The sequence below is a fragment of the Podarcis cretensis genome, assembly GCF_951804945.1.
Source record: "Podarcis cretensis genome assembly, chromosome: 5".
Lineage (NCBI taxonomy): Eukaryota > Metazoa > Chordata > Lepidosauria > Squamata > Lacertidae > Podarcis > Podarcis cretensis.
In genome coordinates this window covers 48,292,065-48,311,891 of record NC_137174.1, presented here as the reverse complement: position 1 = coordinate 48,311,891, position 19,827 = coordinate 48,292,065, and the positions used below count along the sequence as shown (strand labels likewise).

Below are 19,827 nucleotides of genomic sequence, written 5' to 3'. Positions count from 1 at the left end.
GTCACATCCACTTCTTATTCAGGATTAGTATTTTTCTAGAATTGGTGTCTACTGAAACGCAAGTCTATTTTGTTTATTCATTGGAGCGGACTATTTATCCAAGTGGAGTGCTTCAGTGCATTCAGAGATGAAACATCTGCACCCCCTAGCTGTAGTAGGTAACACACACAGTTATTGTATCTAACTTACATTCGTTTTCAACTCAAAATTTATTGAGGCAGTTGTGTCAGTGTATCCACAAAATAAGTGAGAAATAACCCAAGTATACCTTTTGAACAACTTCATGATTTATCCCAGTAATACTCGGTGCACAAACAACCCAGCCTCTGTACAGGTTTGTCACATGCAAGCCACCCCAAAATACAAAAAAACAACAAAAAACCCCCAAAACATTTTAACTAAGAATAAGCCACAGCTCAGTATACTTGTTTCAACTGCATTTCTGTTAACCAAATGGCACATTGAGGAATTTCTAAAATAAGGTATTTTAACAATCTGGTTAAAAAAATTCTTGGGCTAAATATTTCTAGATTTAAAAAACATCCCCAATTTTTTTTTAACACTCAGTTACTATACAACTTATAGGAACCGTCAAGTAGGTATACAAGGTTGTCAACCAAAATATTTACATACTGAGTAACAGAAAGCAAAATAATTCAGGTTTCTAGTGACAAAAGGTATTGAAGAATTAAGGCTCTTTGTATAGTTATGTCACTTTACATAGTAGCCAACTTTGGAAGTGTCAGTCTTTCACATTCTTGTCAATCTACTGCAAATATAGCAGCAGAGCATATTAAGTATTATTTTGAATAATTACATTGCTACTTCTATCTCTGAGCATGCTTTTGCAACATTGCAGTTAGGTACAAACTTTTATGTAAAAGTACAAGTATGACTGCTTAAGCACCATACTTTGGAAAAAACTGCTTCCCCAAAATCAAATGCAATTTTTTTCACTTCAAGCAAACAAGATCTGGAAAGATTTAATATGCTCCTGAATGTTGTTAACAAGTGTTTGCTCAAGTATTGCAGATAGCACTGTTTTTCAGCAAAGACTGAAATATTTATACCAGACTTCAGTTTCTTCAAACATATGGAAAAAAATAATTTGTGGAAAAAAAGCTATTTCCATGAGTATGTCTTCTGAATGATGGCTTTGTGGTTAATGAAGAAAACACTGTCTTCTTTGATGTAATGTTTGGTCCACAGCCAAAACGTCAGGATTTACTGTTCAACTAAAAGCATCTTTAATGTCATTTTTCTTAAAATCTGTGATGTAAAACACTGAAGACAAAAAAAAATGGAATGGTAATCTAAGAATCAGGTTGTTAAATATTTCTTCCTAACATACCAACATTTGTAGTCAGAACTGTCTTTATTGACTTTATTTTAAATTTTGTACATAAAGAAAACATGTTCATATCCATCATGAACACAAAACTTAAAAAGGCATAACTAGAAGACATTTGTGTCCTTCACCAAAGCAAATGCTGTGCTAAAGGTTCCAAATATTTTCAATTTTCAAAATAAATATTCTCTCTCCTCCCTCCCCCTGCCAATGTCTATATTCCAGGCTTCAGAATAATCACTGGAAATTGAAACCTATCTTGAAATCACACTTCTAAACAGAGTCCCAGCTCACTGTGTTTGGTAACTTGCCATACCATATCCAGCCTGATTGGGTATTACAGGAGCTGCTTGTCCCTGGGCAGGCTGGGCACCAAATCCACTCATCCAGGCTGCAGAAGGTGTTTGACTTGATTTTAAAATAAGAAAAGAAAAGAAAAAGGAATGAATTATTTACTGGGGGAAATCGGGCATGTTGTATTTTGCAACTATCAAATTCCAGAACTGAGAGATACTAAAATGTTGTAAAATGACTTGGGAATTCAAAAGATATTTTGGTTAAATCAATATAGTTTCTCTTTGTAAATAATTACATTTAAAAATACTGACTTTATTACTATGCATACATTCAGACCTAATGACAGCAAATAAAAAACAGTGAGTGTCAGGTTCGTTGTGTTCTCTTCCTACCTGCCGGTCCATAGACAAACTATAGTTTGAACAAACCAAAGTTCATTTTTTAAATGAAAATTGCAGGGTGTGTGAACCCAAGGCTCACAACTGCTGATTTACATAGAACAACAGTAGTTAGTACTGAAGACAAACACATCACCCTCATGTCCTCCATTTCATCAAGGTTGAAAATTAGCATTAATATAAAGTATGAGAGGTGAGTTTAGAGACAGTAGATTTCCTTCACCAAGAACAAAAGTGATGCTAAGTAAGGCACAGGCAAAGATTCCAGATCAGAGTTTAAACTGTCTTAGAAAAGTGTCTGCCAACAGTAATTTTAGTGAAACAAATTACTTACTCCACACCAAATCCCTGTTGATTCCACGCTTGTCCATACATTCCATAAGATGGCACTTGCCACCCATTGGCCACATACTGTCCATACTGCTGTGGATTCCCATACACTTGACTCCAATGTCCCCACTGACTGTAATCCACCTAGGGATTAAAAAAAGGATTAAGATTTAAATAAACTTGAAGCAACAGAGTGCACACTGAGTATATAAATAGACACAGACTCCATCAACTAAATTTAGCAATTTAGTGGCAAGTAATTTAAGACCTATATACACATTCAGCAAACTGGGCAAAGTACACACACTGTGGGGCAGGTTAACTGCAACCTTCCACTTCGATAGGACAGTTTGCAAATGGTGCAGTCACCTCTAGATTTCATGCACTAACTTCAATCACTTAGAGAGATAGATGCAGAGGCTGTAGGAAACACTATACAAACAATCCAATTACCTGTTGGAAGTTTTTACTTATATCTGGCGATTCTTTACCCCAATAGCATTTAACAACATGGCCTTCAATTGTAGTTCCATTTACTGAAACAATGGCATGTGCTGCACTTTCATGAGTTGAAAACCTATGAAACAAAACATGAAGTCAGATTTTACCAACATATGTGCAGAAATGGTGCAGTTAACATATACTATTGTCTACAGAAGCATTCGCCAACCAGGTGCCCAACAGATGTTTCAGACAACAGCTCCTAACCCATAAATTCCAGCTGAGCTGTGGCCCAAACTATATGGACACCAGGCCGGCATAAGCTGCTCTGTATTTTGCTGCATGAAAGTGCAGAGAATGACGTAAGAAGAATAAACTTCTTTGCTTGCAAAAATGATAGCTATTAATACAGCATCAATGTACATTGTGCTTTATAAAACAAACACAAATAAATCAGGCATGCCCCTTTCCAGATGAACTTACAAACTTAAATTTCAACAGAAAATAAAAGTCCAATAGCAGATAAGGCAGAACCTGAATCCTCAGCATTCAGGGATTTAGTGATTTAACTGTTCAAGAACCTCCAACATAGATGTCCTAAACTCTAAAAAATACATGCAGAGCACCACCCACACCATTCAACATGTTATCACTTCTTTTGACAAAAACAAGTTACTTCTAAATGCAACTCCACGTCTTCTTTTAAAGGTTCAATTCTTCCTTTCTCTTTAAGGACAGTAGATTTTGGGTAACATTTTCATGTTTTATTCTGTAAATAAATTGCTACTTTAAGACATAAATAAATAGTAATAATTGTCCTACCTCACAAATGAGTAGCCTTTTCCTGGAAAAGCTCTTGTTTCCATAATCTGTCCAAAAGGTGAAAATGTCTGTCTCATCAACTGATCTAAAGGTAGTAACATTTTCTGTTAGAAATTTTTATGATTAATGGCTTCAATAAATTTCTTATAAAGAGAAATGCGATCCCTACCTGTTAATCCAGAGGCAATTCCTCCGCAGTAGACTGTACAGTTTTTAGGGCTTGACTGATTTACTACATCTTCAAATCTCAGTTGTTTTGTGCTATCTGAAAGACAAATGACACTTTAAATAATTGCTTTTCAGTTATCTTTCCATTTCATAACAATGAAATGATTCACATTTACCAATACACCCCAGCTGGCCTCCTTTTATTCACTTACTTTCTTGTGTACTTTTAGGGGCAGGCGGTTTCCGTGTTGCCCAGTTAGTTCTGATTTGTCGACCTCCTAACCACTGGCCACCCATATGCACAATTGCATTTTCTGCATCCTGACAAAGCAAAACAGATTCTGTTTTCAGAACCAAAACACCTGCAAATCTGAAACTTTGTACATACATAGTCCAAGAAGCTCTGATTACTGAAAAAGTATTGTACAGGTGTGCTCTGTTGCTACTTTACACACTTTTAAAAATCACTAGATACCAATGGAGAGATGCTTCGTTCTCTTTCACTGATAAGGGTATCAGAATTGCTAAATTGCTTCCTTAATAGACAGAGCACTCAAATTTTGTGCACACAGGTCCAAGCAAACATAAATTCCACTCATAAAATGGAGCATTTCTGCCTCCACAGAACAGTATTCCTTATAGCAGAAGAAAGTTGGGCCACGTCTCTGCACAGTGGTACCTCTACTTACGTGCCACTCTTGTTACGTATCCTCCAGGATACACACACGGCAAACCTGTAAGTATATTTCTGGGTTTCTCCCCATGCACATGCGCAGTAACGCTCTATCACACTACGTTTGTGCGCAGAACATGCACCTCCGGTTGCAGAAACCTCGGGATCCGATTGGAGCTCCGGAATGGATCCCGTCCGCAACCAGAGGTACCACTGTACTAGAATTAAAGGATTTGGAAAGTTGCCCTTCACATGCCTTTTTCTATTAATACCTCAAACACATTCAGTGTCAACAAGTGGCAAAGTTTCTGACTGCTTACCAATTTATTATAAAACGATACAAAGCCATATCCTTTAGATTTTCCTGTTGCCATATCTTTAACTACCCGTGCATCCCTGGGAAGAGAAGCACAGTTATATGAGGAAAACATTAAATATTTTCAAAATAAAAACTAAAAGGAACCACACACACTGTATTGTGAGCATAATTTTCCCTATTATAAACTCAATAACCCCTATAACTATAACCATTCCTAAACTCTCCCTATTGCTTCTTTGCCTGTTAGAAAAAAAGCAGTAGGACAAAAAATAACATGTAATAAACATGCAACCTATCCATATAACCTGCACTTTCTACAACTATGTTCAGATTTGAAATTTTAAAAAAGGAACAAAGTTTCCTTTTCTAATACTCTATCTGCTAGGGTCCTCTTCACTGTTCTATAAATTACTCTAACATTTCTAACTATTTTTACCATGCATTTTCTAAATAAATGCCCTCTGCCTAGTGATATAAAATATGAAATATTAAAAAATTGAAAAAGAGGAAAAAAATAGGAATTAAAAGGCATACATGGCCTGTTAACAGATTTCTTTATTTTTCTTGGTCAATTCTCTACCATCATTTTGGAGTTTGGGCAGCTGTAAATTTTGAAAAATTGACATTTTCAGAAATTTAAGAAAGGAGAATAAAACTAACAACAATGCTAAGCACACCAGTACGAAAACAACAAATTTTACACATAAATTTTAGTGAGTAAGTTAAAATGATTGGAAATATAGAACTGCACTGAATATAGAATGTTAAAATGTAAATACTAAGATATGTATATATAAATAATGTATAATAAGAATAAATAGAAATGAGAAAAAAATCTACAACTGAGTTCCAGTGTGCACAGTTCCTTGCAGTTAGCTTCAAGATCCTGTCCATTCTTATGAGCAATTCTGCAAAATAATCAGAATGCTATTACTTTTAATTGTGACTTGGACTTAAGAAAAACTGCAGGTCTCAGGTATAAATAAAGATTGAGAAATAGCAACCTGTATTCAACCTTTTTTATATTTGCTCGCAAACAGTACTACTTACCACATTGAGATAAAAAGCAAAGTAAACAAAATAGACAAAATAAGATTTACGTTTCAATTGAAAATATGTACAGATTGTATATAGAAAAGATTGTTTTTTTAAGCAGAAATATATTCCTGTAAAGTAACACAAGATGTTCAAGTTTTGTTTTGGTGTTGTTAAAAGGACAAAGAAAACAATAGAAGAAAACCTTATGCAACAAAAGAGACAGACATGCTATAGCACTTAACAGGAACACTTGCAATGTTTAAAATGTTCAATTAAAAAACTATAGTTCTTTGGAAATCTATTCCCAATTTCTACTGTCTAAAAATAAAAGGTTGTTTTAGAAGGGCACACTTGTGCACCACTACAAACAAAAGCTGCTAAACTTACCAAAACGTTTGGTTTAATTTCCAAATGCATGAACTCTAAATATAACACCACTACTTGTCAAAATGATGAATGTACACTAGATTTTATTGCTTTCTACACTACCTTATATAACTTGCCTGCAGTTCAACACTATCTACAAAATTATCAGATGAGTACGAAACCTTGATGTATCTAACACACAACTTTATGTAAATTCCAAGAACCAAAACATATTTTCTTGCCAGCAATGTAACCCATTCACCACCAAACATACCAGGTGTTAAAAGCATGCAGCTTTCAATTGATTTGATGCAGAGACCTTGTTAATTTTTGTGGGGGGATAACTGAATGCAAAGAAACCCACAAGATCACTGTACCCCACCCACTGCCCATTATCAAGAAGACTTTAAAGAAACAATCTGAGCAAAGTGAAAGACATTTAACTTGAAGAAGAAAATACAATCATGTATTATGACTTGTTCTGTATTACTGAATTAAGATACAAGCTATGATACTTACGATATTTTACCAAAAGGAGCAAATGCTGACTTGATGTCTTCTGTTGTTATTTCTGGACTTAAATCTCCCACAAACACATGGAAGTGATCTGAGGGAAAGCAAAAACCAATTAAATATATTTCTCTTAACCAGCACTTTAGTTCTCAGCGTAGACAGGGGTGCAATTCAAACAATCTTGTGTTTAAATTTCCAAGTCACATCTGCATTTAACCAGTAATTAAACTTGTTCAGCCAAAGAGTATTTATGGAGATTATAAAACCAAAGTAATTCAGCTACTATATAAAATCAAATTGCAGTAAGTGCATGAGCTCAGCTCTACAGTCATACCTTGTGTTGCGTTAGGTTCATGTTGCGTCTTTTCGGCTTGCGAACGCAGCAAACCCGGAAGTGTATACTTCCGGGTTTTGCCGCGTGTGCACAGAAGTGTTCTGCGCGCTTTGCACATGCACAAAAGTGCTCTATCACGCTCCACCAACAGCACCCCATTAACAAATCGTGTCTGCAACTAGAGGTACCGCTGTGCTTTAATAGTTGATTTTGGTAGAATTGTTACAAGCATTACTTACTTGATGTATCTTTTTTCTGGCTACTTGGTGTTGTTGCCCAGTTAACCTTTACTTCCTGAAAGAAAAAAAAAAACATCAGTACAAACATAATTTTAGAATACATGCATAAATTCAATCAAGATACAGTCTTATTCTAATAATAACAGCAACCAATATTAATTTTCAAGGTACTTCTAAGTAAGAACATGGTCAAAAATGCTTGTCATGGATCATAAATTAACCTATTAATTTCATTTACTATGTGTTATTCTTTGTTTTCTTTTTCTTTTCTTTTTTTTTGCAACGTACCTTTCCCAAAATTTTTCTCCCATTCATAGCAGCTAATGCAGCAGCTGCATCCCTGTGTTCATAAAATTCCACAAAGCAATAAGGGTCATTGCTTGTATGCTGCAAAACAGAAAATCCAACAGAAGAGTTGACCCTTCTGCTATCGGGTTGCTGAGAAGAAAATCCAGGAAAATATATTACTTAAAGCTAGAAAAGGAAGTATTACTACACACGCTTATAAAGTAACCTTAAGAATGGTTGTCCATTGTTTCACACTGTCAGTTTAAGATATAACATTCTGCTGTGACCCTGAACTAGACAGCAGCACATAACAATGCTGCATGACCAGAGCAGCACACACTGATTTCTCTTCCCAATGGATAGTACTGATAGCAGAAATATTCTTGATCACCTGCTGAGGGGGAGGGAGGCATAGCTGAATCAGTCACAGGCCATTAGTGCTGTCAAAACTGTCATAGCCAGCTATCTATGTGGTGGGCATAAATACAGCACCTATCCAACAGGACACTGAATGCACACAGTGTTTATCACACTTTTGCACACTTACGACTAGATCCAGAAAAAACCTGTGCACAAATGTCTGTTTTGGCATAAAGATTGCCTTTACTAGATTGGGCTATGAAGCCTTTACAATTTGCTCATTCATTCACATAATCTTTAAAAACTGAATTCTCAGACATGATAGTTATGGAAGGAAAAAGCTCTGCCTGATATCTGGGGTCAATTTCCTGTAGCTAGAGAGACAGAGTTGGTTATGCACATGTAGCACCTCAAGCACCGATAATTCCCAGGGTCCAGATTTTTGGGGGTGGATGAACAAATATTTGCAACTTTTACAAGGTAACAGAACCAAGATACAGACTAAAAGTTTGAACTTTTGGGTCTTACAGCAAAATATACTAACTTAGCAATCTGCAGATAGGGGACGACAACAACAACAACAACAACAACAACAATACCCAGCCACTCTAAGCAGCTTACAGTATATATAAAACATAGTAAAATACAGTTGTAACTTGGATCCTGAAAGCCCTGGAACTTGGATGTTTTGATTTCTGAACGCCGCAAACCCGGAAGTGATTGTTCCGGTTTGCAAATATTCTTTTGAAACCTGAACGTCCGATGGTGCTTCCGATTCCTGCAGCCAATCAGAAGCCGCAATTTTGTTTCTGAATGTTTTGGAAGTCAAATGGACTTCACACACACACACATCATATATCTGCCACCACCAGAAGACCTAAAATTGTAGAAAAGAGAGACACCTGCCAGCAGGATGGCCCTTGCACCACTGCAGACTCCCTGTCATGCCTGCAGGGAGTTTTGTCAATGGAGATGTCCCCAACAATAGGAAATGTGTTATACCTCAGCCCCTGGAATTGACAACTAGAGTACAGACAGCAGAAAGTAATTCCAAAATTCTGCTTGGGGCAACTCCAACAAATGTAGGGCTCAAAAATAAGGTCCACTCTGGGTAAGCTCACTGACACTGAATAACCAAACACACAATGGGACTAGCAAAAGTTGATCAAGACTAATTTCCATTTTATTATTTTCAATGAGATTTCAGTAATTTTTGCTGGATTATGTCCAGCGTAGTTTCAAGGTACTTATTAAAAGCAAACAATCTAGCAAGGGTTATTTGGGAAAACAATAAAATGGTTCATCAAAATGTAAGGTATGTTGCCATGTCAAAAGCACAGTCTTTTCCTGAAGCTATGAAAGCCAGAAATGAGGGTGTAAAATAGGAATGGCATGCAGCACCTATCTTTTCTGGGTCCGAAAAGAGCCTGACTTTGATTCCTCTTTACTTTCAAGTGGCCTTTTAGTGAAACAAGATAAATATTCAGCAGTGGTGAAAAGTATTGGGGTGGGGGCACAGCAGGCAGCAAGAAACATCAGCAGAGTATCAAGGACCAACAATGCATATTGTACTGTATATATGATTTATATAGGTGTTTGCATGATAATGCTTTAAAATCCTGGACCTATTCTTTTTACAGCGTCACTCAGGGAAGAGAGATCTTGAACTTGCTCAGAGTCACACAATGAATCCCAGAACAGGCAAAGCTTAATATACTGCCTTTGTTTGTGAAGTTATGACTCTTAACTGATGGAACATATTTTGATTATCCTGATGAAACAAGGATAGTAGTGATTATCAATATGGTACAAGAGATATCATGTATCTCAAGTATTTCAAATAAAAATGTTTAGCATACATACTTCAGATGCAACTATTATTGCATACAATAACTTACATCTGTTGTTTCCCAGATCTGAGAATCTTTTACCTAAATCCTTTAAGGATTTAAAGAAATCCTTAGTTATTAATTGCATGTTTTAATTGATTAAAAATGAATTCATTTGCATACAATTGTTTCACAGAAAAGAACATCCTATAGTTTATAGATAATCTATACAGTTATAAATAATCTATATAATTTATAGATAATGGACACCATTTTATAAGAGGCATTTCCTCCTGAGCAGGAGAAAAGGGAAGATTGTGCCTCCCTCTGCACTTTATGTACTAAAAATTTAAAAAATAATATTTTAAAGATGTAGTGCATGTTTAAAAGGCACATTTCAAAAGATTGTTTGATTCAATTACTCAATCACTAACTGCTGCAGCCCTAATAGAAATGTTTTAGGTAGCAGGATCAATAATTACTTGAATTTTAAAATGAAACAATATTGACATAGATTAGACTGAAAGAGTCTTACCTCTGTTATCATTTTACAGCTTTTGCAGGGTCCAATTTGGCTGAATAACTGAAGTATAAGTACTTCAGTCACATCTCTGGAAAGATTTCCTACATAGCTAGACAGACAAAAGAAAAGGTAATGTTAATCCCATCATTCATCTCAAAGGATAATCTGTGCAATTTATTGAAATATCAGCTATCAATTGTGTAAGCAGAAAATATAGCACCTGTTAATAAACTTTATGAACACACTATTAAGTAGTCCACAGCTTTTAAAACTCTACTATGTATTCATCAAATACTGGTAAGTACTAACATTGTTGTCATTGAAGTATCACAAGTATGCTGATCAGTTATGTTGCTTTTTGTTAGATAAACCCTAACCCAGAGTTGAGGAACCTGTGGCCCTCCAGATGATGATGGACTCCAACTCCAATCAACCATAGCCAGTATGGCTAATGGCCAGAGATGATGTGAGCTGGGGCTGAGTAACATCTGGCCAGATACATGTTTCCCATGCCTGCCTTAATTCTTGTGGAGCACAGGAAAACTAGGCTACAGTTTCAGAGATGGGCAGTCATGGATGCTACCAGTACTTTCCCAAGTTTCTTTTTCAAAAGATACCTCCACAGAATCCAACAAATGAACCTCTAAAGGCCAAAATTCAAAAAGTTTGGCACAATTTTAAAATGGAAATTAGTGCATGCACGGGAGTGCCATTTTCATTTCAAAAAGTCCTTGCATGCATCAGAGCCTGTAAGTTTTTTTATTTAACCCGATGAAATTTAAATAGTGTGCTGGTTCTGTATGGGCGCCTTCCAAGGGGTAAACATTACTCAGAAAAATTTGGATATAGTCCCATTGAAAATAATGAACATAGTTATTACTAAGATCTACTCTAAGTAGGACTTAGGTGGATACAATCCTTCACTTCTGTTAGAAATAACTATACTTTCAGAGCAGGAAAGGGCTGACAATTTACAATCAAGCGATTCATATACTAAAATAAAACAGGTTTCTAAAAATAAATTTCAATTTCATTTGAGAGGCAATGTGGTGTAATGCAGTGAGTGGTTGAAGCAGCCTTTCCCAATCTGGGATCAAAGTTAGATGACAATCCCCATTATCCCTAGCCAGCATGGCCGAAGGACAGAGATGGTGGCAGTTGGAGTCCAACAGCACCAAGGTCCAAGGTTTGGGAAGGCTGGGTTAAGTACTGACATAGGATCAAAGACAGATTCAAATCCCCATGCAGCCATGAAGCTCAATGGGTGACCATGGGTAAGTCACCATATATCAACCTAAAGGATTCAGGGAGTGGGAACTATGTATGCTGCCTTGACCTCCTTTGAGTAAAGGCATGATGTAAAGAAATAATAAATGAAATGCTGCCAAGGGTTGAAAAGCCACATGCCATTTCCCAAGGGTTAAAAAGCTTTTTTCCATAACCACTGGCCATTAACGCAGCACTAAATAAGCTTATTCTAATACTACCTGTATGCTACTATTGCTCCTAATAAAAATCCATAGTAATAAGTCAAGTAGCTTTCTTAATACCACTTTGAATCTACTTCTAAAGCAGCAATATCATCATATGTAGTGCAGAATATTACTGCAGATATGTCACTGGGGATCTCTTAGCCAAGGTTAGGTGATCAGGAGTTGGCTTCTACCCTTCTCTAGAGCAACTTTCCACTCACACCCAACTTAATTGCCATTAAAACATACTTCAGCACTAGTTATTGTTAGTGCTAACCACAAATAGAAGTTGAAAGGAGATTACGGATCCTGGCAAAACTGTGGGTAATGCTACTGAGGTGGTTAACACTGGTTTCAAATATCTCTTAACCTCAATTAAATCAGGAATAGAAAATGTGCTCTACATTGGGTAAGGAAGCCCACTCTCAAGCACTGAACTACAGTTCAGAGATCCCCTGAATTAGGTCTACAGCAGGTGATAATAGCTGAATATTTGAGATTTCTCTGGGTCCAAATTAAACAACCTTTCCATAAAACTAGTCTGCCTTTAAATAATATGACAACCAGAAGCTAATGGCCTTATTGTCAGTTGTCAAAATGCTGTAGTGCAAATATTATATTATGTGTATCAAACAAGGCTGATCCTGCTCAACTATAATGTGATCGCTTCTACTAACTAGTACAAGAGTTTTTCTCATGATCCATGAAGCATCAATATTTTATGTGCATATACCATCAGTCTTTAGTAATCCTCAGTTCCGCAGCCCCTGCCAGCTGGGATGGAAAGCAGGCAGCAGGCAGAAGCCCTACTCCATGCTTCAAATAGGTGAAGTAATCAGACTCAGATCAGACCCAATTCTGACCTGTGACAGCAGTGGGGATTGCATACAACTGAGGCAAGGATATCTTCTGAAGGTGTTTTCAGGGCCCTTATGTGGCTCAGCTAATATATACAATGCAAACTTTCAATTTGTATATAACTTTAAGCCTCAATGTCCAATAAAAAGCTTATTAAGGGGGGGGGGGTTATGAATATATGGGCATGGGACAGTACTTGTGCCTCAGGAAGGTACTTTGAATGGGTGCCCAAGAGGAGATCCTTTGCAACACCACAGGAAGTTCTATAACAGATGTGAGAAATCTTTGACTCTCCAGATGCTGTTGCACTACAACTCCCATCAGTCCCAGGAAGCATGGCTGGTGGCCAGGGGTTAAGGGAGTTGTATCTGGAGGGTCAAATGTTTCCCATAACTGTTCTGTAAGATAAATGCCACTGACTTAAATCTAATTACAATATGATTTCAGTGACCAGCCTTGAGCAAATTACAATCAGCTGAGGGCCCGTCCCCCGTCAAGATTGGCCACTATTTGTAACACAGGGTCAGTAATACCAGCTCCCATTGTTCTTATGAAGTACCCTGAGAAATAGCAGAAACATTTTGATCATTTAGGAGGGAAAGAAATATATATGAAGTATTTATATATCTTCTCTGATACTTTTGAAAACTTAAAAAAAAAATCACGCACACAAGAAAGTGGAAGGCATATGGAAAATGAACAGAAAAAGTAAGGAGGCTATTCAATGCAGACTAATTTGCAAGCCTTACCCATGAATCACATATTGGCTTTTGAATGAATCCCTTCAAGTAAGAAAAACAGTTGGTAACATGAAGCCAGCCTATAGAAGCTCAATGTCAGTTTTGATCTTTTTTAATTTATTTTTTTTAAAGAATACATTTAACAACTGGTGAAATGTCTATTCTGAATGAATATTGTAATCTTAAGGAACACTGTAATAGAATATTTGAAGCACACTAAATATTTTTCAAGCCATTTCCTATAAGAATACATAATTAACTTGGCAAAACCATAAATAATGAAATAAAGGCATATACTATACCTCTATAGGCTGTCTCCCTAATTCATGAGACATCACTTATGCTGCATTGACAGGCATAGTATAGAAACCTAGATAGATAACAGGAGTAGTTTATATTCTGACATATATAGGTTCCAATACTAGGTACTGTTGCTGCATGTAAAATAAAACATTTATACATCCTCCATCTAGTAGAAGGGGAAAATAATTCAAACTACGTAACTAACTAAGGCTACAATTCTATGCAGTTACCTCACTTGGAAGTGAACATTGTTAGGCTCAAATGCTGTACCTAAATACCTCTATGTAACTGGCATAATAAATCTTGTGTACTAGTGGTACATGTTACTTGTTATACAAGTATACAATTTATAACCAGCAAAATGAAACCTAGATTATTTGTGTAATACAGTGTCCTCTACATCAGAAAACAAACAAGAATTTGTTGGTAAACAATGTGAAAATTACTAAGACGTTCAAATGTTTCATTTGAAGAACAAGTTTACCATGTATAACAACAGCTAATAAATCTTAAAAGTGAAAGTCTGCACAGATTCCAGGCTTTTGTTTTTTACTAGAACCCCAAGGTACACCAACCAGAACGTGGTTCAAAAAACATATGCCAGGATCCAGACTAGGGGCACAATCCAAACTCCCACCCCCTGCTGACAGGGCTTCACAGAGCAGTGGGGCTACTGCTGCACCTGAAAGCCCTGACACTCATGACAGCTGCAGAGGAAGGAGGTGGGCAGAATGATCCAAAATTGATCGCTCCACCTGCTCCAGTCTAGTGTAGTTATGTGGTCCAATGTGGTTATGAAATGACAATGAGACTGGCTCAGGGTGCTGGGTCAGTTCGGTTCCACCTCCATCCACAGAACATCATGCCAGTGGGAGGTACTGACAGTGGGCCTCCCAGCCAGCCAGCCAGCCATTCATTCAATGGAGGACCAGCTCAGTCAGATGAGACACATCTCTGCCTAATTCAAACTCACTCCAGGCCAGCAAACGAGACGTTTGAGTTGCTTTGTAAATTAGTTGAAAGTAGGTTCCATGGAAATCAATGGGACAAGTTAATCATGAATAAGTGGAATCACATTATTTCTATGGGAGCTTAAAGTCAACCAATTTAGTCTGGATCAAATTCATTAACTTGGAATTAAAGAATTCAGAGTACAGTAAGTTCTTTTGAGTACTAGAATGGGACATAATTCACAATCCTTCAAAACAAAAATCCACTTCGCCTTTTTCATTTGAAGAGAGAAGAGGGGTCGTTTTGTTGTTGCTAATGTTAAAACCCCCGGAAAAGCTAGAAATCCTTGCCAACCCACTGCAAATCAGCCAGAGATCTACCAGCAGATGTAGCTCCACCTCCTGCCTACCCTGGTCAGTACTATCTTACCAATGGGAAATTACACAAATTGAAAATAAATTTTAAAACTAAATTAGGAAACAGAAACAGGAAACAGAAAAAAGAATTCACCTGCTCTCATCTCAATGTCATGCTGATATTATCCCAGCTCCAAGAAGGGGGGTGATTAGCCCATGGTTCCCCAGATGTTGTTGAATTTGCCATGATGGCTGGAGCGGATCGGGCCACCAACATCTGGGGGCCCACAAGTTATCTACCCTGGCCCTAGAACCTCTTTCATGCCTCCTGCTGTCATGTAATGGACAGCTCTTAAAGATCTTACTTTTATTTGATTTACTGAGTGACGTCTTGTTCTCTACTGGCACCTTAGACATTATGCATCTTGGACCCTTGTGTGCCCCTTGTTGTGGCAAGAAATCCCTGCCTAGATTATATGAGCCACTACATTTAAAGTGTTTATTAACTTTTTGGTCCAGTATTGTTAGGAACTGACTCCATGACTTGTATGTAGTCATGAAGGATTGTTAGGAATTGCACCTTTCTTTAAACTTGTGTCCCCAGATGTTGCTCAACTACAGCTCCTAACATTCCTGACCATCAGCAAAGCTGGGTGGGGAGAATAGGACTTGTAATCCAACAACATCTGTAGACCGGAGGTTGCAGAACTCTGGATTACCTGACCCTAGGACATTCAAGCTTTGTAAGTTTTACACAGAAGTGTCCTAAGCACAAGATTGTCTCTAAGACAACCAAGTATTAAATGGCAGTTTTCTATTTTAAATAACTTTTTATAAAAGATGACAAGACATTTCAATACATCATTCACAGGCATAAATCTTTTAGGCACCCACAGAACCAGATGCTTGATATTTTTCCAGCCCTGTTTCTCAGAAATTTGGATCCATCGGAAATTCTCCCTTATAGGGCAAAAAAAGATCAATGATTCATCTACAAGCATTGCAAAGTAAATTAATGGCTTGCAAAAGTATAGCTCAGAGCATAACTATTATAGTTCATGAATTCTTTCAGAGCAGTTGACAAAAACTGTGCCAATTTTTAAATACAAAAGAACTCATTCATATTGCATTTTTTTTATTCCTCTTACATCACATACGGAAATCCCAACTTTCTAGCAGAATGGAATTTGAACACAGTGCATACACCAGCAATATATATATATATATATATATATATATATATATATCACTATTTTGCAAGGCTGTTGAATTAGGACTGGTAGCCATTATAGTGTTCCGTGAAACAGTACAAGGATGGCTGCACGTTTTCTCTCTACTTAAGGCCAGAAGACAGAATGTGAGCCAAAGGCAGGCAGCTAACATAGCGTTGTACTCCAGTTTCTTAAGAAAGGAAACAGTGCAAAACTTTGGCAGCTGTGCACATATTATTTTGGCACAGAAAACAGAGCAAACTGGTAAGACTTTATAGTGCTGATCCAGGTTTCCAAGAAGTATGGCAGCTACAAGAGGGGAGAGTGAATAAGTACCTCTGTATGCTTTCTAACAATGTGCAGTTTAAAAATGCTTTACTCAGAAGTAAATTCCACTGAATTCAGTGAAACTTAAATTCAAATAAGTTCAAAGGATGAAGATAACACCAACTGCAGTTGGCTTCTGGGTACTTTTCCAGCTCTGATTTCCAGCTTTTCAATCTATTAGAAATACTCCTGCACGGGTGTGTGTGTGGATCAATTATATCACTGGGAGTCCTGCAAAGCAAATTTGGTAAAATCTGACATAAATTTAGTTTTGCCAAACTTCTTGCTTGTTCTCATTGATAAAAACTTGATTAACTTGTAGCCAAGAAGAGAAAAATACCAAGCATCTGGTTATGCTCTAGTCTCACAAGCATGTGTGCACACAATCCTCTAGCATACAAAACCTTTTAATACTGACACTTCAAATGTTTATTCACCTTAAAAAAAAAAGATAACACAGTGGACATTTGTCAGCTGCATGCTAGTTATATTTAGTATCCCACCACCCTGGCACATCCTGTCATTTCTCTCTTCCACTATGCACAAAAGTGACATTCTGAACTCAGGCTCTCAAGTCAGTTAAGATTGTTTCCTAAAGATTCAGAGTAACCAGAGTTGGTTTCAAGCATGCAATCAGAGTGGAGACAAAGTGGCCAAGTAAATAATTTTTGATTGACTTCTTAACTTTTGTGGACTGGGAAAAGGATGGGAAGACAGACATGCAAAAACTGTTCTGAATGAACCACAGCAGCTGAGTCATGATTTCCATACAGAAAGATTATACTCCCAACTCATTGTGACTGAAATTAAAACTACAATCTGTTTAATTACAATGAACATTTTGAAGCTAGCTTCAAAATCAGTACAGTACAAGAAAGCTAGGTATATACTACAAAAGCTGTCTTCCACTTCCAAGGATATGGTCCAGGACAGAAGTGATGAACATGTGCCCATTTCTTGCAAACACACTTGTACAATGTAAGATATTATCACAATCCTGAGGAACTCCAAACTTTAAAAAATATATACTTTCCCAGTGACCATGGTAGAAAGTTGTTTTAAAATATTAGAGAAAAAAATGCTAAATGATTAGAGTAAGATTGCAAATTAGGTTTTTATTTTATCTTGTATTTTATCTTGTGAACTGCCCTGAGATCTTGTGATATTTTAAAAAATAAATAAATAAATAAAAGGTTGTCCATTATCTTCAATTTTTACTGTATAAAGCATCCAACATTTTTTCAAGAGCAACTAAATTTTTTACATTAGAGGATAACAACAATGTTCTCTATTTCCACAAGTAAGTTCAACAGTCAGATACAAGTTATGTATACTGTAAGTCTGCTTATTTTATATTTACTTGCTTCCTTCCCCTACAACATGATGCTTCCAACATGGCCAACAGCACTAAACTTGCTAGCTCCCGAGCTTACTACCTCAAAATTTAAGTAGCACTGAACAAACAGCTTCTGCTTCATCAGTAGCTTACTTAAAATGCTTTAAGCATGTTTACATGCATTAGACAAAGAAGTGGTGACCTCATTTATACACTGATTGCTCAAAAAGCCCCACTACCAATGTTGCCTGGTTGTCACATTCTTTCTCTCCTCTCACACTTCAGAGGTGGGATATGAGAGCTAAAACGAAAATCATTTACTTGATCACAGTCAAAATACAGCAAACATTTTATTTAGAACAATTATTCTGCAAAAAGGAGGGAAAGAGGGTTTGGCTTGCAATATGCCTTCTAGTACAGTGAGCATATGGTTCGTAAGACACATTCTCTCTGTTTCACGAATACAAAAAGAACCTTATATTTCATGGAACATACATTTTTATCCCTCACTCAGGTTTTTGAATCATAAAGACATCCCTTTCACTTGACTATTCAGCTTTATTCTCTTGAATTCAAAATGCTGCCCCCGCAATATTTTCTCCAATATATGCATCAGGTCTCCGGAGGATCTGATTACCCATATCTGCATCCACACCTCTCTACCTACTGACCTTTCTCCCCTTCTTGTTTTACTGGCCACGATTTCCGACACGGAAGCCTCACTGACCCAAGGCTCCCACCCCCCACATGCCTCACAGAACTCCAAACTCAACATATGTTAAACCCAGCCTGTTGACACGATTACAACAGCCCTAGTGTTCAGAATCCCACAGAAGAGCCCCGCGCCTCGTGGAGAGTGAGAGGTTTTGCTCTGTTCCGAATTACATCTTCTCCTAATTCCCTTTTGGCGAGAAGAGAATTCTTGACCCTTTGGCAGGAGGGCCCAGTACCCACATCCACGTAGGACTGACGTTACCCTGACAAGGGACCAAGGGCCTATGAGTTATGGAGCTACGGAACGGAAAACGTTTCCCCAAATCTTCCCGAGGTGGGGAAAGGATCCCCATCCCCACAATTCCTGGCATGTCGCAAAGAAAACCATTTTGGGTTGTAGCTCTGGCTCCAATGAACTGTCTTTCCCCTCAATAACATGCTTATCTTTTTTTTTCCCACCCCAAAAAAGACCCCCAAATCCCCCTTTGGCTGAGGCATATCAACTCCTTCCCCATTAAAGAGATCTACTCGATCACCTCATAATTGGCTACCATTCCTCCCCCCCCCCGACCCGCTCGTTGCCACGACTCCCCTCCCCCTCGACCCTCTTCGGCCCCTCCAGAGAGGCGCCACCACGCGCACGTCCCCGCCTGTCAGAGCCCTCCACCCCCACCTGCGCCCAGGTGCTCAACCCACCCACCCCAACCCCACTCACAGTGTCTTGGGCTGCCCGTCGTCTTCCATCGCGGCGAAGGAGGGCCGCTCGCAGACGGACCCAGGACACCGCGCGGAGGAGGGAAGGGACTACCGGTAGGCTCCGACAACCGGGAAGGAGGGGTGGGGTGGTGGGGGGGCTTTTTTGTAACGAAACGCGAGAGCTCCGCGGCCCCTCGTTTCACGTCCAGGCCCCCGGCAGAAGCAAAAGACTAGGACCGAGAGAAGGCGGCGGGGGGGGTGGGGGAAGAGGAGGAACTAGAGATCCACAAAATGGCCGCAGCCGCCAACCACTCAGGAAGCGGCGTAACACGCAGGCGCAGCAAAAACACCTCTCCGGCTTAGCTTTTCCCCCTCACGACCATGGAGAAAGACCGGCTAGAGCGGCGGCCGCGCGCCGAGTTCCGGTTGGGCAGGAGGGCGGGGCTTCGGGAGGGGGCGGTTTCTCTATGGGTATACGATTAGGACGTTTTTTGCGTGCTAGTTAATGGAGCAGGGGAGGGCTCTGCACTGAACTGAATACGTACAGTATAGTTTAGAGGGCGTTTATTTTTTTAAT

At 38.3% G+C, this 19,827-nt stretch overlaps 1 protein-coding gene across 4 annotated transcripts; it reads right to left on the bottom strand.

The window, feature by feature from the left end:
• Positions 1-190: 190 nt before the first annotated feature.
• On the bottom strand, positions 191-19,574 carry TIAL1 (TIA1 cytotoxic granule associated RNA binding protein like 1). 4 transcript variants are annotated; one of them, XM_079976754.1, is made up of 14 exons: positions 19,270-19,572; positions 13,659-13,726; positions 10,299-10,395; positions 7,575-7,724; positions 7,287-7,341; positions 6,720-6,807; positions 4,798-4,873; positions 4,017-4,125; positions 3,806-3,901; positions 3,637-3,721; positions 2,827-2,950; positions 2,378-2,517; positions 1,665-1,756; positions 191-1,284 (listed from the first exon to the last, which is right to left on the bottom strand). In XM_079976754.1, the coding sequence occupies exons 3-14, from the start codon at positions 10,308-10,310 to the stop codon at positions 1,232-1,234; spliced, it is 1,080 nt and encodes a 359-aa protein (XP_079832880.1). In that variant the 5' UTR covers positions 10,311-10,395; positions 13,659-13,726; positions 19,270-19,572; the 3' UTR covers positions 191-1,231. The 4 variants fall into 4 exon arrangements, with proteins under 4 accessions (XP_079832880.1, XP_079832881.1, XP_079832879.1 ...); XM_079976755.1 differs by having other exon boundaries at positions 7,575-7,673; XM_079976753.1 differs by lacking the exon at positions 13,659-13,726 and having other exon boundaries at positions 7,575-7,673; positions 19,270-19,574.
• Between the last annotated feature and the right edge of the window lie 253 nt (positions 19,575-19,827).